Source organism: Phyllostomus hastatus, unplaced genomic scaffold (assembly GCF_019186645.2).
Source record: "Phyllostomus hastatus isolate PE091 unplaced genomic scaffold, TTU_PhHast_1.1 phas_contig_98, whole genome shotgun sequence".
Classification (NCBI taxonomy): Eukaryota; Metazoa; Chordata; class Mammalia; order Chiroptera; family Phyllostomidae; genus Phyllostomus; species Phyllostomus hastatus.
In genome coordinates, this window is record NW_025333999.1 from 1,881,205 (window position 1) to 1,905,140 (window position 23,936).

At 41.5% G+C, this 23,936-nt stretch overlaps 2 protein-coding genes across 2 annotated transcripts; one reads left to right on the forward strand and one right to left on the reverse strand.

Annotated features, from left to right (window-relative positions):
• Positions 1 to 1,753: 1,753 nt before the first annotated feature.
• LOC123828177 (zinc finger protein 791-like) lies at positions 1,754 to 15,733 on the forward strand. The gene is made up of 4 exons (XM_045852828.1): positions 1,754 to 2,625; positions 11,332 to 11,458; positions 11,667 to 11,727; positions 12,518 to 15,733. The coding sequence occupies exons 1-4, from the start codon at positions 2,623 to 2,625 to the stop codon at positions 14,229 to 14,231; spliced, it is 1,905 nt and encodes a 634-aa protein (XP_045708784.1). The 5' UTR covers positions 1,754 to 2,622; the 3' UTR covers positions 14,232 to 15,733.
• Positions 15,734 to 22,109: 6,376 nt separating this feature from the next.
• Positions 22,110 to 22,658, reverse strand: LOC123828533 (methyl-CpG-binding domain protein 3-like 1). The gene has a single exon (XM_045853584.1). It carries the CDS (start codon positions 22,656 to 22,658, stop codon positions 22,110 to 22,112), a length of 549 nt encoding a protein of 182 aa, XP_045709540.1.
• Between the last annotated feature and the right edge of the window lie 1,278 nt (positions 22,659 to 23,936).

A 23,936-nucleotide genomic window follows, 5' to 3' on the forward strand; every position in this document is an offset into this window, starting at 1 on the left:
ACAAATGGTCAAGAGCACAAGAAAAAACGTTGGTTATCATCACTCATCCACAAACTGCTAGAGTGAAATGAAGTCATTAATCAAAACCCCAAGGGGATACCACTTCACAGCCACCAGGAAGCTAGAATCAAAAAGGGAGACAGTAACAAACATTGTCAAGGACACGTGCAGGCGTTTGGACCCTCACACGCAGGTGGTGCAATATAAAATGGTGTAGGCACTATGGAAAACCCTCTGGGAGTTTCTCAAAAAGTAAACCAAGAATTACTGAATAATTCATCAATTCCCATCACAAGTACGTGCCCAAGAAAAATGAAAATATGTTTGAACAAAACAAAAACTGGCATATAAATTTTATAGCAACATTATTCACAGTAACCAAAAAAGTAGAAACAAACCAAATGTACATAACCAGTGGATAGATCAGTTGTGTCCATCGGTGGAGCACTATTTGGTCATAAGAACAGATGAAGTGTTGGTGCATGCCACAACCCGGATTACTTTGAAAAACGTATGCTCCATCAATGAAGTCAATCACAAAGACCACAGGTAATAAATAGAATTCCTTTCACAGTAAAGCCCTGGACAGGGAAATCTGTAGAGACAAAAAGTAAACTCATGGCTTCCCAGTGCTAAGGTTTGGAGAGGAAGATGGGAAGTTTGGAAGTTACAGCTTTATATTTTTGAGGTGATAAAAATGTTAAAAAATGGACTGTACCTATTTGTAAATATCCTGAAAACCACTGAGTTGTACACTTTGACTTGTACACTTTAGGTGTAGGGCACAGTATGGAGATTACATCTCAATAAAAGTGGTTCATGTAAATAAATAAGTGTGTTCAGAGTTTTGCAATCCAATCTCTCAGGCACACTAGAGTTTCCAAGTTAATTAACATATCCATCACCTCACATAGTTCCTGTTTTGTGTTTGTGGTGAGAAGACTTAATTCACTGCTTTAGCAAATTTCAAGTGCACGATACAATATGTGTATATCTAATCATTATGTTGTAATTTTTAAATACAGACAATTTTTTCTTTTATCCAACTTGGCTTTTACTTTATTGGAAATAAAATTATTCAGAGCCAAAGTGTGTTACTTTTGGTGAAACACTTGCAAATAGCTACCTCAAAGTGCTGTCTCCTGTTTTAGAAACAAAACATAAAAACTATAATAATAAAGACTTTTTAAAATGCAAAATTCAAGAATTCCAAATATCAGGTCATGGAAGCAGTTTGGAGGGTTGTAACACAGAGTTAAATATCAGTCTACATATTAATACACATTTGGTTCCCAAGCACAATATTAATATGTCATTTTCAATTTGTAGGTAAACCATCCTCTTTCTTGCACACTTAATTTAAAACAAATTAAATGGCATGCATCACTTGCTAAATGAGGAAAAGGCAAACTTTGTCTTTATATATTACATGTTATTAAAAATGTATTAAAAATGAAAATCATAATATAATCTTTAATAGTATACTGATCTCAATTCACTCTTTAACTTAAAGTTGCTTCCTCTTCCATACTATACTTTTTAAATTTATTTTTCAATTACTGTTGACACAATATTATATTAGAGTCAAGTATACAACACAGTGATTAAACATTAAGTACTGTACAATTTTGTTTTTCAATTATAACTCAATAAAGCTGGGAGAAAAAAGTTTTCAGTTGCATCCCACATCTACATAATGATTTATTATTTTTATTACATTATTAAATATAGGAATAAATTGCCTTAAAGATATTACAGTTGTTTGCATTTTAAAGTTCAATAGGGACACAGGCAAAAAGTGATCTGAACTAAATTTCCTTCCAGGGTGAACTGTACACCTGAGAATGTAATGAACACATCTAACCCTGTGTTTAGACTGAGAAGAGTCCTTGTGCCCAGGCTGGTGCCTGGGGGTTTTAACTTCCCACCACAGTCAATACTCTGGGATTCTTTTTCTCTTAAGGACCAAATGAGTGTGATTGGGGAAGAGATGGGGAAGGTTCAAGGCTTGCAAGGATCAAAGACTAAAATGGAATTAGACCCAATTACAGATGGTGAAGTCACATTTCAGTGTCTCCATTTCTAAACAAGGGCCACAGTCCTGTGAGTGGACTCACAGACTTACCGCCAAGCCCTTGACCCCGAGAGGACATATGACCTTCCTGTTCCATTGAGGCTTGGCCTGGATCCCCTTCTTGTCCGTGCTTACTTGCTCCATCTGAAAACTAAATCAGGATTCCCTGCACACAGCTGTGCCCTCGCCTTCACAAAGAGCTGGATCTACTACATGGGCAGCTTCAGGATTGGAAAAAATTCTGTTTATGCAAACATTCCAAGCTGGGTCAGCTTCCAGTTCGCCAAGCGAGGCTGTTTGAGCGGAGCCAGAGTTCTCCCGCTGACTGTCACTCAGGCTTGGGACCTGTCCAATTAAGAGCACGCTGGGGCAAGGGGGTGGGGCAACGCACCGCAATGGCTTGTGTATCTTTGTCGCTGCAGAAGTGCCTAGGATCCAGCGTCGACTACTCTTGGAGGGGCCCGAGTGGGTCTCCTGCATCCTCTATCGCGCTGTAACCTATCTTAGGAGTCGTAGGAAGAACACAGGAAGACCCAGGAAACCTAGAAATGGTGAGTGCCCAGGGCCAGTGGGAGATGGGAGGAGGGGCTAGTTGGAACCGGTTGGAACCGGCGGTGGAGGGACTCCCTCCACGACGCCCCCCCACCAAGTTACCTCGGAGTCTTGAGGCCCCAAGTCCCCTGGGGCGCTGCTTGGACTCGGTCTCCTCTGCTTCGCAAGGTAGGTGCTGGGCCAGCAGGGACACTGCAGGCGTCCTGCCCAGCCCCGGAGCTTCTATGGATAGCTCTGTGCTCCGCAGCCCCGCGACTCCCAGGTGGTGCAGTGTCACGGGGAGGGTCATCAGGGAACAATTGTAACTTGGTTTCTGGGGTTCATTTGTGGGAGGATCTGTGGTCAGTGGGGTCCCCAGTGTGGAGGAAAATGGGGGACTATAATAAATCTAACCGAAAGTAACCTAACAGGGTAATCAAATCATAAATTCCTAACTGGGCAGGTCATGGTCACGCCCCAGGCACACAACTTTACATTTATCTTTGTCTTAAGCAAGCCCTCTGCATTGTTCTGGTGCATCTAGGTTAGCACACCTTTGAAACGCCTCTTTTTCAGACATCTTGGAAACATAACCACATTCAAGGGACCACATAATCTTGTTCAGTATCATGTAATTCAATCCCCACCTTGCTTCTCTCTCCCACAGTCATGTATAATCTTCCTTAGGTTCCCTCCTTAATTCCAAATGCATGAAAGAAACTGCAAACTGGAAGAAAATTGTAAGGGTCTTATACTGGGAAGCATTTTTCTCTGTAGAGATCTTGCTTTTAGGCAGATCTTCAGTTTACATCAAATAAGCTCTAATAAATAAAAAAAATTTCTACAGGGACCTCTCTTAGTTCCACATCAGTCCTTTCTGGGTCCCCAAGAGGACAGTTTTTGTCCTGAGTTTTCCAAATGCTTGGGGAGCAGGATCTCAAATGCACAGCCCTGTGCCTCTAACCTGGCTCTTTCTGGGGCAAGTCCCTACATTTTAAAGATTTACTTTTTTTATGTCTATAGGTATTTTACATGAGAGGAAAGCAGAGAACAACCACAAGGAAAACTTGAAGTCCTTGACGCTGGGTTGCTTGAAATCCCCAGGACCTCCCTGGGCACACACATCCTACAGGAAGTCCTTTGGGTGGAGGTTTCCTCTTTGGAAACCTTCCTGGGTGATCTCCTGTCAGCACCGCCCCTTCCCTGGGTCTCTCACCTTGAGAAGATCAATAGGGATAGAAGTATTTAATCAATAGAGCTTGAAATATAAAATAGTTTCAAACGCAAGAAAGAGGTGAATTTCAGAAAAAAGAAAATATTCCAGTATTATATTCCATTTGTATAGAATTCTTTCACTCTTTAGTCCCTTAAGAATGTGTAGGAAGTTTTGAGGTCTGTTTTTTTAACTTTTGGGTGTTTTCAAATTAAATTGCAGAGTTTAGAGTTTACCTGAAGAGTAAAAATGTTTAAGTATGATGAATTATTTACAAACCAATTATTTTCCCTGGAAATACAGTTAACTGATATTTTCCTGAAAATATTAGGTGTTAGAAGTTTTCTAATTGACCTAGTAAAATACTCTTACAGTTATCTTCCTTTTTTTTTCACATAAGGCTTGGTTTTTGTGATTTTGGAGGATTTTTGAAACCCTGGGCTTTTGTTGTTTAAAATATCAAAAGTTGAGCCCTGGCTGGCGTAGCTCAGTGGATTGAGCACGGGCTGCAAACCAAAGTTCGAAGGTTCTATTCCCAGTCAGGGTACATGCCTGGGTTGCCGGCCACGGCTCTCAGCAACCACACATTGATGTTTCTCTCTATCTCTCTTTCTCCCTCCCTTCCCTCTCTAAAAATAAATAAATAAAATCTTTTAAAAATTTTGAGAAAAAAAGTAAAAAGAAAAATGAAATAAAAAAAATATCAAAAGTTGTCCAAAGCAACTCCAATGGGGGTTAGAGGCCTGTGATCAGTGACTCAAACTAAAGTCTTTGGCCCCTGCACAGAGAAGTAAGTACACGAAGGCCCAGTTGTTCCTGGGGAGCCTCCGCTTACAGGTGTCCCACCTGCTCACACCCCTTTGGAAGGAGCCTGTACCCTGAGAAGCCACAGTCCTGGAAAGCTGGGGCGCATGTGCATGTGGGTCAAGGGTGGTGGAGAGGGTGATGGTGCCCTCTTTGAGGTTATAGTTTCTTAGGCCCAGGCATTTTTAGGCCTGAAGTTTGAGTTTTGCATCCACAGTGTAGGTGCCCTCGGATATAATTTTTGCACATTGAGAAAGTGTGAAAATCAGGGGTCCTGACTCCTGGACAAAGGTTTGAAGAATTGGGGAAGAATTTGGTTCAGGACCTTAAACTGAATCAGGCTGAGAGCTCCCTCATTGTGAGAGTGGATGCCTGGGGGAGGGAGCGCTTCCGTGCTTCGGAGAGAGGGCAGAGTGTGCAGCAACCAGAGCTCACTCCTGGGCTGCTCTGGTGTCCCTACCCTCTGTCCCACTCTGGGGCTTCTGTCTCGGAAAGGGGTGTCGACACCAGACTTCAAGTTTGTGATTATGTTCCATTTTCTCAGTGTGAGTTTTTCCTTCACTGTAGGGAAGCAGGCTGCTGCTCTGTTTCGATTGCAGTATTGCTGTGTTTTTTCATTGGATTGTTTTTTCTCTTGAGTATTGCAGCCCTTTGGCTCTCATTCCCATTAGCACTTGGACTTTAAAATACAACTACCTTGAGGGAAATGATGTGAATAAGGCAGGACTGATTGGCAAATTAAAAAATTGTGTTTTCATTCAGGTAAGAGAACGAGAAGTATGAGATGGTTTCTAAGTTCTCAGGAGCATTTTTCATTTTTAGGTCAGTTTTGTATGTGCCTGTCCTTAGAGACCTTTGACATGTAAAAAGCTATACTATTCCCACAGTAAATAACCTCCTATTTTAAAGGATGGGAGGAAAATAACTATTGAATTTTGATTTTCATTGATATGAAGAAGCACATCAAAGCTTACATAAATTTTTGAAATTTCAAGTATAGGGCTAAGTTGCAAACCCCTAATGCATAAATATCCAGAGTGAAATACAGTGGATAGAAAAGTATTATAATTCCCTTTGGGTTTTTTTTTTTTTAGAAAGGGCTTTGTAAATTTTTTATACTCTTGCAGTTTTATAGCATTTGATTTTTAAAGGTTTACATTTTAAAATGGTTTCCTATGTAGAAAAGTTAAGAATAATTAATTTAAAAAGCAAGATTAATTAATGGTGATGATTACCCATAGGAAATGGGGTGTATATAAATTTCTGTTCTTGTTTTGAGTAAATAGTGAATGGGAAAGTGTTTAAGTGCCTGAAAGGAAGCTGATGGAAGGTCACTGCCGGCATGTCCTGCTCCACTCCTGTGCTCCCACCCCCTCCACCTTCAGGGGACCAGTTCTCATCACTTTTGCTCATCTTCTTAGTGTGTCTTTATATAAAAACAAGCCAGTGGGATTGTGTATTTTTTATACTTGTGTTTGTTCTTGTCATGAGTGGTCAGACTTCACATGTTTGATGTTTGTGTACCGAAAATTAAGCCTCACCCCTCCCTTTCGCCCTGTTCCTTGTTATCTGTCAGGCTGACAGGAACCTGGAGGCTCCTGCTCTGTGAGCAGCTGCCTGCTGGGGGCCCTCCCGTGGGCCGAGGTGCCCTGGGTTGTATTGTTGACACCACCGAACCTGGGGGCTATGTTCAGAGGAACCTGGGTGCTACATTCAGAGGACTCTGAGTTGAGAGTTTAGGCAATTTCTCATCCTTTGGGAGCAGGAGTATGGCAATTGGATCCTCCTTAGAGTGGACCTGGTCAGTGTCTTGGCTGGAATTTATTTGGTCAGTAGCATGAAGGTATGAATGAGGCTGGAGTCACTCTACAGTAGAGTGGGCCTAAGTGGGGGTTTAAGAATGATTCTATCCCAAGAATGAGGGGAGCCCACCAGATAGTCACTCTTTAAAGAGTAGGTATTTCAGAGGGAAAGAGCAGAGATGGGAAAAGGCAGCCCATAAACGGTAGGCAGAGTCCATTTCCTTAATACCAGAGGACTTCCCGGGACCCTTAAGTACATCTGCTGCTGCACCTGCCTCTACTGCATCCAAGATCCTGATCCTCTGATACACCGGGGACAGCACCCGTAGTCTCACTGTGGCACAGCCAAGGTATTAGTTCAAACCAGACTTAAGCCTGGGGTCCTTAAATCCTACATAGCAGCCATTTCCATGGGGGCAGTCTCTCACCCATATGACATGGGCTTGAGGTCCTCTAGACCTTGCTCCAGGAGAACAGGTACGATGCGACATTCATGTCACTCTGTGGGCATTCATTTGACATTCAGGACATATATGTATATTGGAAAAGGGGCTTGAGAAAAAGTGTGTGAGCCATTGCCCCACACACAGGTGAGGTCCTGATGCCTATGTGAAGGCCATTCACTTTGTGACGCCACAAAGAAATAGCTGCAGTCCCTCTAGATTCTTTTGTTTTGGGAGGGAATATATTCCTTATTTACTAATTTTTTTAACACATTATGTGTTACAAATTGCTCCACCTTGAGTGGGTGCTCCTACCATAGAAGGCTCTGGACTGTTTCAGTTGGCACAAGACAGGCACCCCGGCAGCATCCTCTGAGTCACCTTCACTGTAGACACTTCAGTGACCACCTCTCTGGGCTCCTTAGACCTACCCATGATGGCCTTCCATTGTAATTTTTGTCTCCCTTTCCTTCATTTTGTTGAGTAGGTGCTTGTCATATTAATTGTCTCTAAGAACAGCTTTGTTGTTGTTGTTGTTTATTCTCCATTGATTTTTTTGTTTTTATAATTACATTGATTTTTTTCTAATTTTCTGTTCTTACTTTTAGTCTGCTTACTTTGGGTTTAATTTGCTCAGCTTTTTATTGCTTCCTAAGGTAGATCCTTACATTATATGATTATGGATCTTTCTTTTGCTAGTGTACTTGTTTGATGGCATAAATTTTTCTAGGCATTTCTTTTGCTGCATCCCACAACCTTTGAAAAGTTTCATTTCATTTAGTTCAAATAATTTTTAACTTATTTTAAGATAAGTTCTTTGATCCCACATATTATTTAGATTTGTGTTGTTGAATCTCCAAATATTTGGATTTTTCCAACTCTCTTGCTATTACTCATTTCTAGATTAATGACTGTGGTGGAGGAGCTTATTCTGTATGATTTCTGTTCTTTTGGATTTTTTAAGGTGTGTTTTACATCGCAGAATGTGTTCTGTCTTGGTGAGTGTTCCATGTGAGCTTGAGAAAAGAATGTATATTCTTGTTACTGTATGAAGGATACCAACAATTTAACTTTTCAAGGCTCAGATTTTAAACCATAGATTTCAATCTTTTGATTAAATTTTGTTGTTACATGGCAGTGTTTAGTTCAACTCTGTCCTTTGTGATTTCTTTCTGCTGCAGTTTATGATTTGTGGTAGAGCACTGGAATCTGCAGCAGCACTCGTGGGTTCATCTGGTTCTCCTTGCAGTCTGTCCGCTCCCACCTCATGGATTTCACCCCATACTGTTACACACAAGCATCTGAAGGACTGCTGTGTCTTCTTGGAGAATGGACCCCTTTATCATTATGTAATGTTTGTCCTTATCTCTGAGATTTTTTTTTTTTGGCCTGAAATCTGCATTGTCTGAAATTCATATACCCATGCCAGCTTTCTTTCTCTTTTTTATTGTTCAGTTACAGTTGTCCCCATTTCCCCCCCATTACTCTCCCCTGCCCTACCCACCCCTCACCTCCCACAGTCCATTTTTTCTATCCCTTTACCTTTCACCTATCTGTGCCTTCATATTTAAAGTGGGTTTATTGTGAGCAATATATTATATTGTGTTTTAAAATCTGATAGCACGGTATTTATTTGTCTTTCAGTTGTAGCAAGACCATTGATGATTAAAGCGGTGATGGAGACAGTTGGATTAATATCTACCACAGCTTGTCCTGTGTTCTATTTGTTGCCCTTGCTCTTCATTTCTTTTTGTTTCCAACTTTTTTTCTCAATTCTCTGACTTTATTTGAGCATATGACCTGATTTTTCTTCTCTTATATCAAATATACATATTTTCTTAAGCTTTTCGGAGGTTGCCCTTGAATTTTGAGGATACATTTACAAGGTAGCCACCACCTTTGTCCGGTCGCACTGTACTGCTTCTCTGGTTGTGCAGGTACCTCACACCACACTATTCCCACTTCCCCCTCTCTGTCCCTCGTCACATTGCTGTCATTTATTTCAGTTATCCATAGCTTGAAATTACCAAATACATAATTTCTAATGTTGTAAATAAGATGTCATGTATTATATGACAGTTTAGTGTTCTCTCTCCATCTTGTATCTGCACTGTGCCAATTGTCATTAATTTGAGGAAGTCTCGGTGCCTGTTAGTTTACTGTCTTCCTGTCTTTTATGTTCTTCAGGTATGTCCATTAGGTGTATTTAACCTGTTTGAAGAAAGTATTTAGGGATTATGGAAATTGTGTTCTGCTTTTTTGTTCTTTTTTTTTGTCTTTGCATTAGACTTTGCTGAAATAGATTTTTTAAAAAGATTTTATTTATTTACTTTCAGAGAGAGGGGGAAGGGAAGGAGAAGGAAAGGAAGAGAAACATCAGTGTGTGAAAGATACATCTATCAGTTGCCTCTCACACACACCCAGCTGGGAAGCTGGCCCTTAACCCAGACATGTGCCCTGACTGGGAATTGAACTGGCAACCTTTTGGTTGGTAGGCTGGCACTCAGTTCACTGAGCCACATCAGCCAGGGTTGAAATAGATTTTTTTTTAGTACAGGCCATATTAAGAACAGAACATTTGGGATATTTTTCTGAACACCAATTTTACTTTCTCTTTTCCAATTTTGGTGACATCGGGTTGCCCTGTGACCTAAATGCTCTGGTTTGTTTCAAGTTTTTTAGCTTTTCTCTTCTGAGTTTGGGAATGGCAACTTCTAAGTTACTTAAATGTCAGATCAGAAACTGTCATTCTGCTGCTCTAATTCTTTTTTTCCTGCTCTCATTCTTAATTTTATTCTTTTATTGATTTTAAAGAGAGGGGAAGGGAGGGAGAAAGAGAGGGAGAGAAACATATGTGTGAGAGAGAAACATCGATCGGCTGCCTCCCTGCACGCACCCTGACCCAGGGCGGAACCCATGACTCAGGCAGGTGCCCTGAGTGGGAATTGAACTGACCTTTCAGGTCTGTGGGACGGTGCCCAATCCACTGAACCACACTAGCCAGGGCAACCTTCTCTAATTCTTGGTGATTGATTGCTGACAGCTCTAGAACCTCATGCCTGCTCCTTCCCCTTGTGCCCCACATCTGCACAAGGTGATGAGAAAGCCTCAGTGCGCCCTTCCTGTGGTAACAAGTGACTGAATCCTTGCAAGCTGCTGCCCTCCTGTGCGAACTCTCACCCCAGCTCACCCTGTAACCTCAGAAAAGAATGTGTCCCTGCTCTTCTCTCACAGGCTATTCAGTGCCCTCTTGAGAGCCTGCCTTACTTACGCTGTCCAGACACCTCACTTGGGACAGTAATAACCCTTCATACCCTATGGGTTGGGTGTGCTGTCATCCGTGGGGGAATCCCATGCTCCAGGGTTGAGCTATGCTATTCCTTGTCTCCACTGGGAACTTGGGAATGACAGAAGGGAGGGCAGCCCCCAGAGTGGCTGGTCAGGAAACACTTCCTCCTGACTGGAGAATGGATGTTATATGCTCTTTTGGAGGAAACCCCTGCTACACTCTTAACATTTTATAATCATGAGCAAGTTCACCATGACACTACTCTGGATGTCAATGACCTCCCTTGCACCCTAAACCTCTTAACCTGGTCCTCAGTGTCAGCAGCACCCAGGAAAGACTTTATGGTTATGCTGGAAAGAGTTCTTCTGCCATATTATTATTTCAGTGTGTGCCTGTGTGTGCCAGAAATTGGCTGGAAACAGCCCTGAGGTGCATAACTACAGGGATTTTGTCATATAAGTTGTCTTGCCTTCTATTTTGTGTCTGAACTCTAAGTCTGAAGTAACTTTTTAGACCATCAGATTGGACAGAAAGAGAGAGGAAAACTGAGTCTGTAAAAAATATTCCACGAGGTAAGAGCAGTGCTTCTCTACAAGGATATTTCCATGCAGCCAGCTGCCTGCGGTTACTTTTTCATGTCCTGGAGGAATTTAGGACAATAGCTAGCTGGGCTTTGTTACAAGTGGGATTTCCACAGGCTTCTGGATGCTCATGTTTGGGATGGGACTAGAACAAAATGCTTGTAGATCTTCACTGTGGTTTTATTCATTGAAATCTCATTGCAGATGTTAACATCTGCCTCACAGAGTGCTGTAAAGGTGGCTGTGAGGAAGGAGATGAAAGACTATTTCTCATAAAGAATTGATGGTCTTACAATGATAATATTTGTTTAATCTGAATAGTAGTCCTGTTATTTCCAAACATTCTCTGAACCCTGCCATTAGAAAAAACAAGTAAGGTGTAATGTGATTAGAGTAACAATGTGTAAACCATTTCCATGTGTTTATGATGGTGTTAAATGCATGAGGAAGCAGGTGTGGACAGAGAGTTTCTTATAATTAAGTCATAGAATACATGTTAGGAGACAATGGAATCACTTGTAAACTTCTTATAAAACTTCCTATAAGTGCTGTCAGTCTCACACATCCTACTCTGCACATACTCTGGGTTTTTAGGACTTGGTGGCCTTTGAGGATGTGGCTGTGAACTTCAGTCTGGAGGAGTGGGCCTTACTGGATTCTCTACAGAAGAAGCTCTACAGAGATGTGATGCAGGAAACCTTCAGGAACCTGGCCTCAGTCAGTAAGGATGACAAGTTACCTTCACCTTGTTAATCAGAGGACAGAAACAGGTGTTTCCTGGCCAACATTGTTCTCAGATGTGGGATGTGGGAAGGGAGGACACTGGTAAATAAACTGGACATGCTGACAGCTCATTGTAGAACTAGAATATAATGATTTTTCTAGAATTTCTAACAGTTTGCAACCAAATTTCTGGGTCTGTATTTTAGGAAAGAAATGGGAAGCTCATGACATTGAAGTTCAGTACAAGCACCAGGGGAGAAGACGGAGGTGAGTCACACTCACAACAGAAAGCACTATTGTGTTTTAGAAAACTGTTAGGCTACCAGATTTAAAAAGAAGCAACCAGAATAACTTACGCTTCAAACTTATTACTTATCAGAAAATTTCCACCTAATTTCTTTTTTTAAAGACTTTATTTATTTTTACAGAGAGGGTAAGGGAGGGAGAAAGAGAGGGAGAGAAATGTCGATGTGTGGTTGACTCTCATGTGGACCCCACTGGGGAGCTGGCCCGCAACCCAGGCATGTGCCCTGACTGGGAATCAAACCAGTGATCCTTTGGTTCATAGTTCCACCTAATTTCTTATAATGAAAAATGTGTTTAGTGTTTGAAAAATAATTGTTTTAAAGATTTTATTTATTTATTTTTTTAGAGAGGGAAGGAAGGGAGAAAGAGAGAGAAACATCAATGTGCGGTCCTGGGGGCTGTGGCCTGCAACCCAGGCATGTGCCCTGACCGGGAATTGAACCTGCGATGCTTTCGTTCACAGTCCATGCTCAATCCACTGAGCTACGCTGGCCAGGGCAGTGTTTGAAAAATAATTTAAATGGAAAGGGTGTCAATAAACTTTTAGGATCAATATCACTGTTTTGATAGTAGCAAAGGCAAACTCCTCTCACAAAGCATTCCATACATTAATTAAGTTTCTAATCATTCAGACAAGGGGAAAACCTATATTTTTGCTATAAATCATGAAACTATAGTTCAAATATGGTACTGATAATTTTAAAATCATTAATGAAAAAATTATTAGTAATGTGCTTCTCAATTTTTACAGAAATCCACTGTTAGAGAGACTCTGTGGAGGGGAAAGGAGTAGTCAATGTGGGGAAAACTTCAGCCTTTTTCCAGATCTCTGTCTGCAGAAGAAAACTCTTCTGGGAGGAAAACAGTGGGAACGCAGCATGTGTGGGAAAGTCTTCATGCACCAGTCATTCCATAATGGGCATGTCAGATGTCACCCTGGACACACACCGTGTGATTATCAAAGTTACGGAGACAAACTATGTAATTATGATGCATGTGGGAGAGCCTCCAGTTATCTCCAGTGTTTTGACAAACATGAAAGAAATCACAATGGAGAAAAAGTCTATGAATGTAAGGAATGTGGGAAAACCTTTAATTCTTCAAATTCACTTCAAATACACGAAAGGTCCCACACTGGAGAAAAACCATATAAATGTAAACAGTGTGGCAGAGCATTCAGTTGTCTCAGTTCTCTTCGGCGTCATGAGAAAATTCACACTGGAGAGAAGCCCTATGAATGTAAGGAGTGTGGAAAAACATTCAGATATTATCAAAATTATCGAAGACATGAAAGTAAATTTACTGGAGAGAAGCCCTATGAATGTAAGGAGTGTGGAAAAGCCTTCATATGTTATCAGAGTTTTCGAAGGCATGAAAGAAATCACAGAGAAGTGAAGCCATATGTGTGTAAGCAGTGTGGTAAAACATTTAGTTGTCTCCGTTATCTTCGAAAGCATGAGAGAAATCACACTGGAAAGAAACCCTATGAGTGTAAGAACTGTAGTAAGGCTTTTAGGTATCCCAGTGATCTTCAAAAACATGAAAGAAATCACACTGGAGAGAAGCCCTTTGTATGTTTGGAGTGTGGGAAAGCCTACAGAGATCCCAGTTCCTTACAAACGCATCAAAGAACTCATATTGGAGAGAAACCCTATGAATGTAAAGAATGTGGGAAAGCTTTCAGTTCTCATCAGTGTGTCCAAATACATGAAAGAAATCACACTGGAGAGAAACCCTATGAATGTAAAGTATGTAGCAAAACATTTGGTTATCCCAGTTCTCTTCGATACCACAAAAGGACGCACACTGGAGAGAAATCCTATGAATGTAAGGAATGTGGGAAAGCCTACAGATACCTCAGTTCCTTAAGAATACACCAAAGGATTCATACTGGAGAGAAACCTTATGAATGTAAGGAGTGTGGAAAATCCTACAGATGTTATCAAAGTTTCCAAACACACGAGAGTAATCACACTGGAGAGAAGCCATATGTATGTAAAAAATGTAGTAAAGCATTTAGTTGTCTCCATTATCTTCGAAAACATGAAATAAACCACACTGGAAAGAAACCCTATAAATGTAAAAACTGCAATAAAACATTTAGGTATCCCAGTGATCTTCAGAAACACGAAAGAAATCACACTGGAGAGAAGCCCTTTGAATGTAAGGAGTGTGGGAAAGCCTACGGAGATCTCAGTTCCTTACAAACACATGAAAAAACTCACACTGTGGACAAGCCCTATGAATGTAAGGAATGTGGGAAAACCTTCAGATGGTATCGAAGTTTCCAAACACATGAAAGAACTCACACTGGAGAGAAGCCGTGTGTGTGTAAAATGTGTGGTAAAGCCTTCACTTGTCTCCGTTATCTTCGAAAACATGAAAAAACTCATGCTAGAGAGAACCCCCTGTATGTAAGCAATTTGGAAAAGTCTTCATTCATCACACAACCTTTCAAAATGTGAAAATGCACACTGGAGGAAAACCATATTAATGTGCAGAATTTGGGAAAGGCTTCACTTTTCCCAGTTCCTTTCAAAAGCATAGGAGGACTCACTGGATTAAAAATTCTAGAATGTAAACAGTTGGAGAAAAGATTTGAATTGGGCCATATTCTTACAAGTGAAAATTTCTTCCACGAAAGAAATTAAAATGTAAGTAACATGAGAAAGCTTGATAGAAATTAATTCACATATAATGTGCCAGAAAGTTTTTGATGTGAAAGAGTTCTCATTAATGTTGTATGTATGTCGTGTTTACTGTACCTTTTTCTTTACTTCATCATTGGACTGTGGGTTTCTAGTACTGACTTTCAGAAATGAATACTCACATGAGATGATAAAGAGAGTCTGTCAACAATAGTACATGGAATTAATAGTGGTGCTTTTTTTCTTAAAACATTTAGTAATATTTTCTATCTTGGATCCTCTTCTTAATAGATACATGGATGAATTTAAATCTGGTTTTTATATGCAGTTAGGTTAAACATCTTTCTGTAATGTTTTGCTTTATGGGGCCATAGAAAAATGACTGTTTGGGGTCAGGGTTTTCCTAGTGGCCTGAGGCCGCCCTTTATGTCCCTAGTCCATTAGACACATTCTACTTTTCCCTCTGACAAAGCTCCTTTTTTGGCATGGTAAGTGTAGGAGCCTTTTTCTGTTTTCCATACTGATAATTTCATATATGGCAAGTTTAGGAAAGAATATAGTTACATGTGAATTATTTTCATATTTGGATCTTTGCTTTCTTTGGACTGATGTTTGGTGAGTACACTTCGAATTAAGAACAGGGACCTGTGATAGGGCAGCAAAATCGAGAGCTGAAGATTTTCCCTTTTATTGGGTAATGGTAGGACCTTAATTTTTCCAGAATCCAGCTCCTTTATGGTCCATGTTAAAATTCCTTAGTAGCCTCACTTGCATGAGATTTGGAAGGCAAAAACAAAGAAGGCCAACATTCCCACAGACAAACAGGCATAGGAGCTTCAATGACAAAATCTTCCAGCCTGTGACCTGGATTTTTTGACCTTCAAATCAAGACCATCCTCAAAACCATCACCAACTGTCTGATATTCTTTTCTGAGATGTATAGTTTTCCACTGATATCTTCATAAATTCCACATGAAAGATACCTCTGAGTTTGGATTTTTCTGTAAGCCCTGTTGTGTCCACCAGGAAATGGATTCACTTCTTGCTCATGTCTATTCCCCTTTTCTCTAGATTATGTCCGTGTAAGATCTAATTTGTGTAGGAAACACCTTAGGCACCTAATGGTGATAGTGTTTTTCTTATTCAACATGTTTTCAGTCATGTTCAATTGTATGCGATTAAAAGTATGTGTATTGTCAAATGAACACTTCTGCACATATTTTATTAACTGTTTTCTAAGCCCTTGGGTGCTGACAGATACTGTGTTTATTTCCTGAGAAGGTATGTTAAAATGTCCCATAATAATTATGGATTTCCAAATAAACTTTATAATTCTCTTCATTAATAATTATACTCTATGGGTTAATTTTATTATGTTTTTATTTTCATTTATGATCAGGTAGTTTTCCCTCAGGCATATTTTGTTCTATTTTTTTATAGTTACTGTTTTTGTCTTGACACAAATTGCCATTCAATCCTAACACCAAAACCCCACATCATGGTTTTTTCATGCCCTCTTGCCAGTGACCTGTGTGATTGAGGCTGTAGTCAGAGAGGAGTGTGAGGCGTTGTAATAGTAAGAACCACCACAGAGCGCACATGGCTGTGGGTGTAATGTCAAAGGCTGATCAGGACTTCTGTAGGACTTAGCCTGTGATACGTGGTATTATGGCTCTTTAAGGCACCAAGACATTTTGTATATTGAATGCTCTGAGGAGGTAAATGAATTATGTTGTTGGCGGTCATAAACCTCATTGTCTAGAAGGCATTGTAGTGGAGCTACGCCTAATTTTTAAGAGGCCCCAGTGAGTCACACTAGTAAGAAGAGGACATTATTGGCCACTTTCATCATTTGATGTTTTCACCTTTGTCATTTTGTGAGCCACTGTCCGTCGTGGTCATCAAGGACCTTTGGTGCAGGAGGCGTGTGATGTCTTTCTCTGGCGGCGTGAGACTTGGCCGCGCAGTGGTCGCAGCCCCTGTACTCTGAAACAGCCTGCGGCTGTGGGACTCCCTCTCTGAGCACTGGTGTGTTTCCTATGGTGCGTTACACTGTTCACCATAATGTATTTCAGTTAAAACACGTAAATTCACTTCCTAGTGGACTGTGTAATATTAATATCGAATTTCTAACTCAACTGAGGCCTCTAAGTATAGGTAAGTTGTGAGATAACACAGACCTGGCCAGGGAGACAGGACCGCTGGCCCCGTCAGGCCTCTGTTGCTCAGAGACTGTGCCCTTGATACTGACGGTTCCACATCCCTCATTCCATGCTCTTTAATAGAGTCGTCATGCCCCGTTCAGCACAAATAATCAAGGCCCCGTAGGATTTGGGTACAGTGACATGAGACAAACATGTTCTAGCAGTCCTGGTGCCTATATTTGGTGGGAAAAGAGATGGTTAACAAATGGCAAAGCTTTGGTTTATAAGAAGTAAGGGCCATGAAGGAAATGAAAACTGACGTGATATAATGGGGAGGGTGTATGTGTGTGTATTTTATGACGTAGCAGCCTCAGTCAGTGAGGGTGTCATTGGAGTTTGACCTTTAACACATCTGACCACTTGGAGTTTGACCTTTAACACATCTTCAACACTGTTTCAGGAACTGCTTGGTTATGGAAATAACTACAGGGTGGTAATACGGAATGTCCTGCTTTCATTGATTCACAGTAAAGATTCACCTAGAGATAAAGATTAAACATGGTTTATCTTCATAGACGCAGTTATTACAAATGTGTGCAGGTAACATGTCATTAGTCTGGACATTGTTTTGTGGTACTTGAGACTTCCTATTAATTTGGGCCACAGATATTTGTGGTGTCTGCTGCGTTTAATTCATTTGAAAGGATTTTCACTAGACTTTAAATATTTAATATCTTACAGTATTTGCCATTTTTATGTTGCTGCCGTACACACTGACACAATGTGTACCCCACTACACCAGAGTCCTCCCAGTTGGAGAAAGAGTTACGCTTACCTGCACCGTTCTAGTGCATCCTGAGTGTAGTTTATGTGTAGGATGATATCTTTGCAAGTCTGCTGTGATTCCCCAGTGGAAACACCACAGAGATTGTGGAAGTGTAAAGGCAGTCAGTCATCCAAGGAATAATTGAGGTGCGTTGCAGAGAGAGGGGATTGCTTTGAGTCATATCTTAATTGAATGTGACAGGAGAGATGGGAACTTCATAACATCTTTTTCTTGCAAGAAGAGTATTTGGAAGCCTTTTGTTTCGTGATCCAGCCCGTGACCCCGTTTACTGTTCACATGGCCCGTTTGCTGTTGCAGAAGTGAATAACACACTTGCTTTCATATGCTGAGATAATGCTCAGCTTTCCTGCCCTGGCTGGATGGCTCGGTTGGAGTGTCACACCCTAACCAACCGGAAGGTTGTCAGTTCAGTCCCCAGTCAGGGAGCCAATGAGAAACAACCAACCTCAGCTTCTCTCTCGCATCAGTGTTTCCACCCTTCCTCTTTCCTTTTCTCTTTCTCTAAAAAGCAATAAAAAAAAATGCCCCCTGGTGAGGATTAAAAAAAGATCAGTTTTTCTGAAACTTGATTTTTATGTGTTCAGAACTTCTTTCCACAGCTGTGGGATCTTTCTGGAGAAGAATTGAAGGTCCATGAGGAAGAGTTCAGTCTCCTCTGGGTCTTCCTTGCAGCCCTGTCTTAACTGAGAAAACACCCTCTAGGGTTGTGCTGCCCTCATCTCATGCACATAACCAGGAGTGAAGTGACGGGGCTCCCAGAACCTGTCCTGGAGTTTAAACCAGGCTCCTCGGACAGATCTCTGGATGCACTGTGGTCCTGAAGCATAAAGGTGCATCCCATGTGGGCTCTGCCTGGGGACATCCTCAGTCACATGCATCAGCATCGATCGTTTTCTTCTGTTGCCTCCATAGGCCGGTTTCAGCTTTTCGTTGTTCCTGCTCACTTGGAAACGTCTTTAGAAATCCATGCATGTGCCCCTTGAAAATTTCTCTAAGCAGCAGCTGTGAGTTGAGAGGGCAACAAACAGCAGACAGAACCTGTGTGATGGGGACATTCCATCACCCACAGCAACCAGAGCCATGTATACTCATGAGATCTGCTTGCCTAATTATTCACAGAATACTTTAAAATATATTGAATTTGAATACGGAAACAAATCACCCAGGAACTTGTCCAGTACCAGCCTTTCTGTCTCTCCCTAAATCCCTTTATTATATAATGAAGCTCCAACAGTTTGCAGCTCAGGATCCCTAAACCACCTGTGGTGGACGAAACTACCCCAGGCATTCTGGTACCAGGAACTATTCCCATCAACTGGTGATGCCCACACAGAACTAGAGGAGCACTGAAATGTAGGCATTTCCAGGGGCCTGAGTTGTTGACCCTCCACAGCCCACTTCCCCTTCGCCTTGGGTCATGAATGCAGAACCCCTCAAACTTGCTCACCGGAGGCTCCTCATTGAGAAAGTTTTGGTAGCTGTAGGACAAAACAAAATTGCTCCCCCACCGCCTGGTATATCCCACTTATAGGAGGAAGTGTGTTCCCCTTACACGCATGCAATTCATTCTGGAGGAAATCAGCTTTCTGGACCTAATGTACACTTCAGGAGTCATTTGGGATCACAGGAGTGACCAGAGACTTCATGTAGTCTATTAACAGTGTGCTACCAGCATGTGTGACGGAGTCCACTGCAGAGACGCTGTGTTCTGTTCCCACATCAAGCAGGCTATCCCTGGTCAAAGATTGCACCCAAGCATCAGATCCATTAGTCCAACTGCAGGCAATTATGCTAACGTGAGAGAATTCCCAAGTCTTTGGTTTATTCCAATAGTGCACCCAAGCCACCACCCTTAACTCTCACTCCTGGGTCTGCCAGGTAACATCACCTGTACAGCCCGTGTACCCTGTATGTCAGTGTTGCATTTTGGGTGTCCTCCTTTGAATCCCTCTGGCCTGTCCAACACAAACATGCTATTTTCCTACTGCATGCACTCAGTCATTGTCCTGTCAGTCACTGGGGCTGACCTGGGCACATCATTAATGCCAATCAAGAAATGTCCGAGACACTCAGGTTACATGTAGTAGACAGCTAATGCTTTAGATGATTTCTTGAAAGAAATGTTTCTGCAGCCATGGTAGCTGATAACCACTTGGCTTTGGACTACTTATTAGCAGCCAGGGAGAGTTCTGTTCCCCTAAAAGGACTACTTGCTGCATGTAGGTAGGCTACACTGGCAAGGTGTCACCAATAACACAACCCACGAGACAACATATTGAAATCAGCACATTACTGAAATATTTAAACAGAGTTCCGGAATCCTGTTAGCAGTTTCCCGGATCTTGCCAACACTCTGGGATGACTAGATTCAAATCCTTTTTTAAGGCTTTATTATTTTAATTATAATATTAATATATTGCTTGTGTTTTTTACATGGCTTTTAACTTAATGTTCAGGTTTAAATTTATTTATGAGTTTTGGCTCATTCATCAATTGAATCATGTACTTTTTTGAGGGAAACAACCCCTGCGGTATTGCTACCCCTCAGATCTGACTGAGCCATGAAGGCTGTGTTCTCGTACGGCTGATGCTGATATAAGCCCTCCACATTTCACCAGGCACAAGATGGTCACTTCCAGGGTGCACCTCCCACCGCTCCTGATTGAGTGGAGGGGCAGGGGTGGGGGTGGGGGTAGAGGATTGAAAAATGTCTGTTAAAAATTCATATGTACCCAGAAACTTAGAATTTGACTTTATATAAAAATTGGGTCTTTGCAGATGTGATGAGTTAAAGATATAAAGATGAACTCACCCTGGATTTCATGTGGGCCTTAATTCCAATGACTGAGTCCTTATGTAAAAAGGAGAGGACAGAGAGACATGAGGGGAAGAAGACCCTGTGACACCCAGAGGCAGAGACTGGAGCTCTGCTGACGCCAGCCAAGGATGCTGGCGCCTCTGGGAGCTGTTGGTGAAAACCTGTGAATCAATGTACAGCCTTCCATTCATTCTCATTCAAACTATCAAAACCTAATAGCACCTTGTCTTAAAAATTCTAATTATCACGTGGCTTATCATGTGAATGTCCCAAAGACCATTTACCAAGCTGGATGCCATCATTTAAATTTCTCATACCTCCAATGATCACACCTGAACACCTTCATTTTTCAGTGTAACTCACTAAAATCATAGTTTACATTTGGGAATCACTCAGGAATAATTTAAATGCATGAGAGAGAAAAACCCAACTAAAACTAACCTAAGATAAAATAATTAAACATAATGTAAGAAGAGGGAAGAAAAGATTCAATGAGGGGAAAAATCAGCTCACATTAACAGGAGTCCAGGCACAGAGGCAAGCACTGTGCAAACGATAGGCAGGTCTCTTGACCATCCCCAATGCCCAGCCACTGTTACCCAGTCATCTCCAACCCTGTCAGCTGTTTCTGCATTGTGACCTCACACGGCTCCACTCCTCAGAACTCCCAGTCTGACATGTAAGAGCCCTGTGGATACCTGGCTCCTCCTCGTGTTCCATAAGGGTCCTGTGCTGGATTCTATTGGAACATGGAGGGCCATGTGACATCGCCCTATCCCAGGACCTCTGCTAGAACTGCTCTAAAGTTCCAGGAAGTCCAGAAAATGCCTGAGCACTCTAAACTCTCATCACTCCTTTTCTGTCCTGACCCAGTGAAAGAATCTTCTTACTCTTGCTCCTGTAATTTGATATTTTTCTACCAAATACCATTGATCACTTGTTCATTGAAAGATTATGATGCGCCCTGTGCTGTGAGTAGGTGAGCAAGTTCCTTGACTCAGGACCTAGTGCCAGGGCCAAGACCATGAGCCTGCTGCCAAGGTCTCTCTGCGTGAAATGTTCCCAGACAACATTTCCTTTTGAAGACGCTAAGGTTTGCTCTAAACAAATCACCCAGGTAATTTCTAGTAACAGATAGCAGAAGTGCTAATTAAATTATACTATAATGTCTTATGTCTGAATTAGCCTTTGGCAAAAAATAAAAAACAAAAAGATACAATTTATGTTAGAATGAGATATAAAAGCAAGCTTATTAAAGTCATATTTGAGGGAATCAAATTAATTTACCATTAAAACAATCTCTGTAGCCCTGGTGGGTGTGGCTCAGTGGATTGAGTGCGGGCCTGCAAACAGAAAGGTGACTGGTTTGATTCCTGGTCAGGGCACAGGCCTAGGTTGTGGGCCAGGGCCCCAGTTGGAGGTGTGCAAGAGGCAACCAATCGATATTTCTCTTCCTCTCTTTCCCCCTCCCTTCTCCTCTCTAAAAATAAATAAAATCTTTAAAAAAAATCTCTGTAGAGTAGGTATCACCTTTTCCTGGAGTGTAAGTATTATAAGAAGAAATGGTAACTGATCAGTCTCAAAGTTACCTCTGTAGAATGTAATGTGAAAGTGATTAAAAACCATGGGAAACAGAAAGTGAGGGGTACAAGGACAAGATCTCCTTTCTTGTCACATGAAACTGAATCTCTCACCCACAAAACCATCTCCTCTCATATCTTTGTCTCTCGAAAGAGTTTAATAATGTACAATCTTAATATAACAAAGCATCGTAAGAAACAGGACTAACATTAAAGGAAACAGGTATACTGAGAGCAGTCTCGGTGGACCGCTTCCTAAAAGCCACACCACTGGACTTTCTGGCACAAACTTCTCATAATTTTCACTCAGTTTTCACAACGTCCTTCTGGGCTCCTGGCTCTCTCTGCCTCCTTGGCCAGCCTGTCTTCCCTCAAGGATGCAGCCAGTCTCTCTCTTGCTTTTTTCACCTTCAGAGTCTGTCTCCGGATATCTGCACGGGTAACCGGTTGTCTGCAGAGGAGCTGTGGGACACACCGACCTGCCCCTGGGATCATCTCAGCCCAATCTGAAGACCATGATGTGGTGGGCTTGGGGCCGGTGCATACAGGCCCAGGACCAGCTGCGCTTCTCTGTGTGATTGTATTCATGGCATCCAGTGTATTTAAAGGCTCCCCTTCACTGCTGTAGGCCTGGAGTCCCTGCAGTCTCCTGTATGCACAGACTTGCTGGGGCTTCTCCAAGTTGTTCTCTTGCAGCTTGCGCATGACCTTATTGCCAGGATGGGAAGTTATCCGTGTGACTGGCCTCTTGAAAATGCAGCTGGTCTGCCTCATAGGAAGTTCAGATCTTTCACGACGTCTCCGCTTGGTCTCAGATAAAAGTTTTCTCTTCTTCTCTAAAGGCTGGGGTATCATATTTCTTTTGAGGTTTCCCTTTGAAAACACAATAAAATTTAAAGTTTGAATAACATAGGAGATAAAGGCTTTCAGTTCACTTGGATTACGTACCCTCCTCTCTTTCTGGAGAAATGTATATGTTCATCACAGCCAGCTGGAAAATTGTTAAAACTCAGTTTTCTGGACCTCATTCCAAGCAGACCTAGGGTTGGGGCAAGAATTCACATGCCTAAGTGTTCCCAGATTGCTGATACTGCTAACACAGGCTCCCCACACTAAGGACTAGATCTGGTGACATCAAAGCAGATATGAGTCAAGAACAGAAGGCTCAAGGTCATTATGTGGTTTCAATTCCAGACCATTTCATTCACCATCTTCCTCTGGGGATGTTTCCCTCTCCGCATTTGTGTCAATGCCAGCCACACATATGCTGGTACCCTCTAGCCCAGTGAAGTTGTGTGCCTTTCAACCCCTCAACACGCACTTTTACTTGCACACCCAAGTCCCATCTTGCCTTAAATATTCTCTGGTTCAGAAGTAACTCAGAAATATCATATTTCCATCACACAATTTCTTTTTTGCACAAAGATCTCCACTGTAAATAACCATTTTTATCCTGCTGACTCTTCCTTTTCTCCTGCTCCTCCCTGTTAATCTGTTTAACACAGTTGATGCTTCTTAGAAGTCAGAAGCTCAACATTTATTCTACATCCACTCTTTCTATGCCATCCATCCATTTCCATGGCTATAAATACTATTAATGAACTAGAAATGCCCATAGAATCAGTGTAATCTGACTTCAACCCTGACACTCAAATATCCATCTTCCCATTCAGCACCTCAGTGCTCACATCCTTGACTCAACTCACAGTGACCACGTGTCCTGCTGAACCAACCAGCTCCCCAAATAATTCACCACTCTCTCAGTGTCCCTGAAAGTCACTTGTTGATGGTAAAATCCTATTTCAAACTGAGCATTATTCTGGATGCCCTGCCACTCCACATGTATATCAGTGGACCAGCTATCCACTCTTCTGAATCCATATAAACATTCTCAACTTTTGAATAATTTTTTAGCATCTTTCTTTCAAATTTCCTACAAAATATTCTTTATACAAAATGACCTTCCCTAATCCAGCAATCAAAATTAATATTACATTCTCTGTGTTAATTTTTTCAATTTTTATTTGTATGTTTTTAAATATTATTTTATATTATATATATTTATATATATATTTTTTTCACTAAGCTGGATACTCCATGAAGTCTATTGTGGACTTTAATGCTTCACACCAC

Coding starts and splice junctions, on each gene's coding strand:
- LOC123828177 (XM_045852828.1), top strand. Junction 11,459..11,666: donor CAGGAACCTGGCCTCAGTCA/GTAAGGATGACA, acceptor TCTGTATTTTAG/GAAAGAAATGGGAAGCTCAT. Junction 11,728..12,517: donor CACCAGGGGAGAAGACGGAG/GTGAGTCACACT, acceptor CAATTTTTACAG/AAATCCACTGTTAGAGAGAC.
- LOC123828533 (XM_045853584.1), bottom strand. CDS start 22,658: ATGATACCCCAGCCTTTAGAGAAGAAGAGAAAACTTTTATCTGAGACC.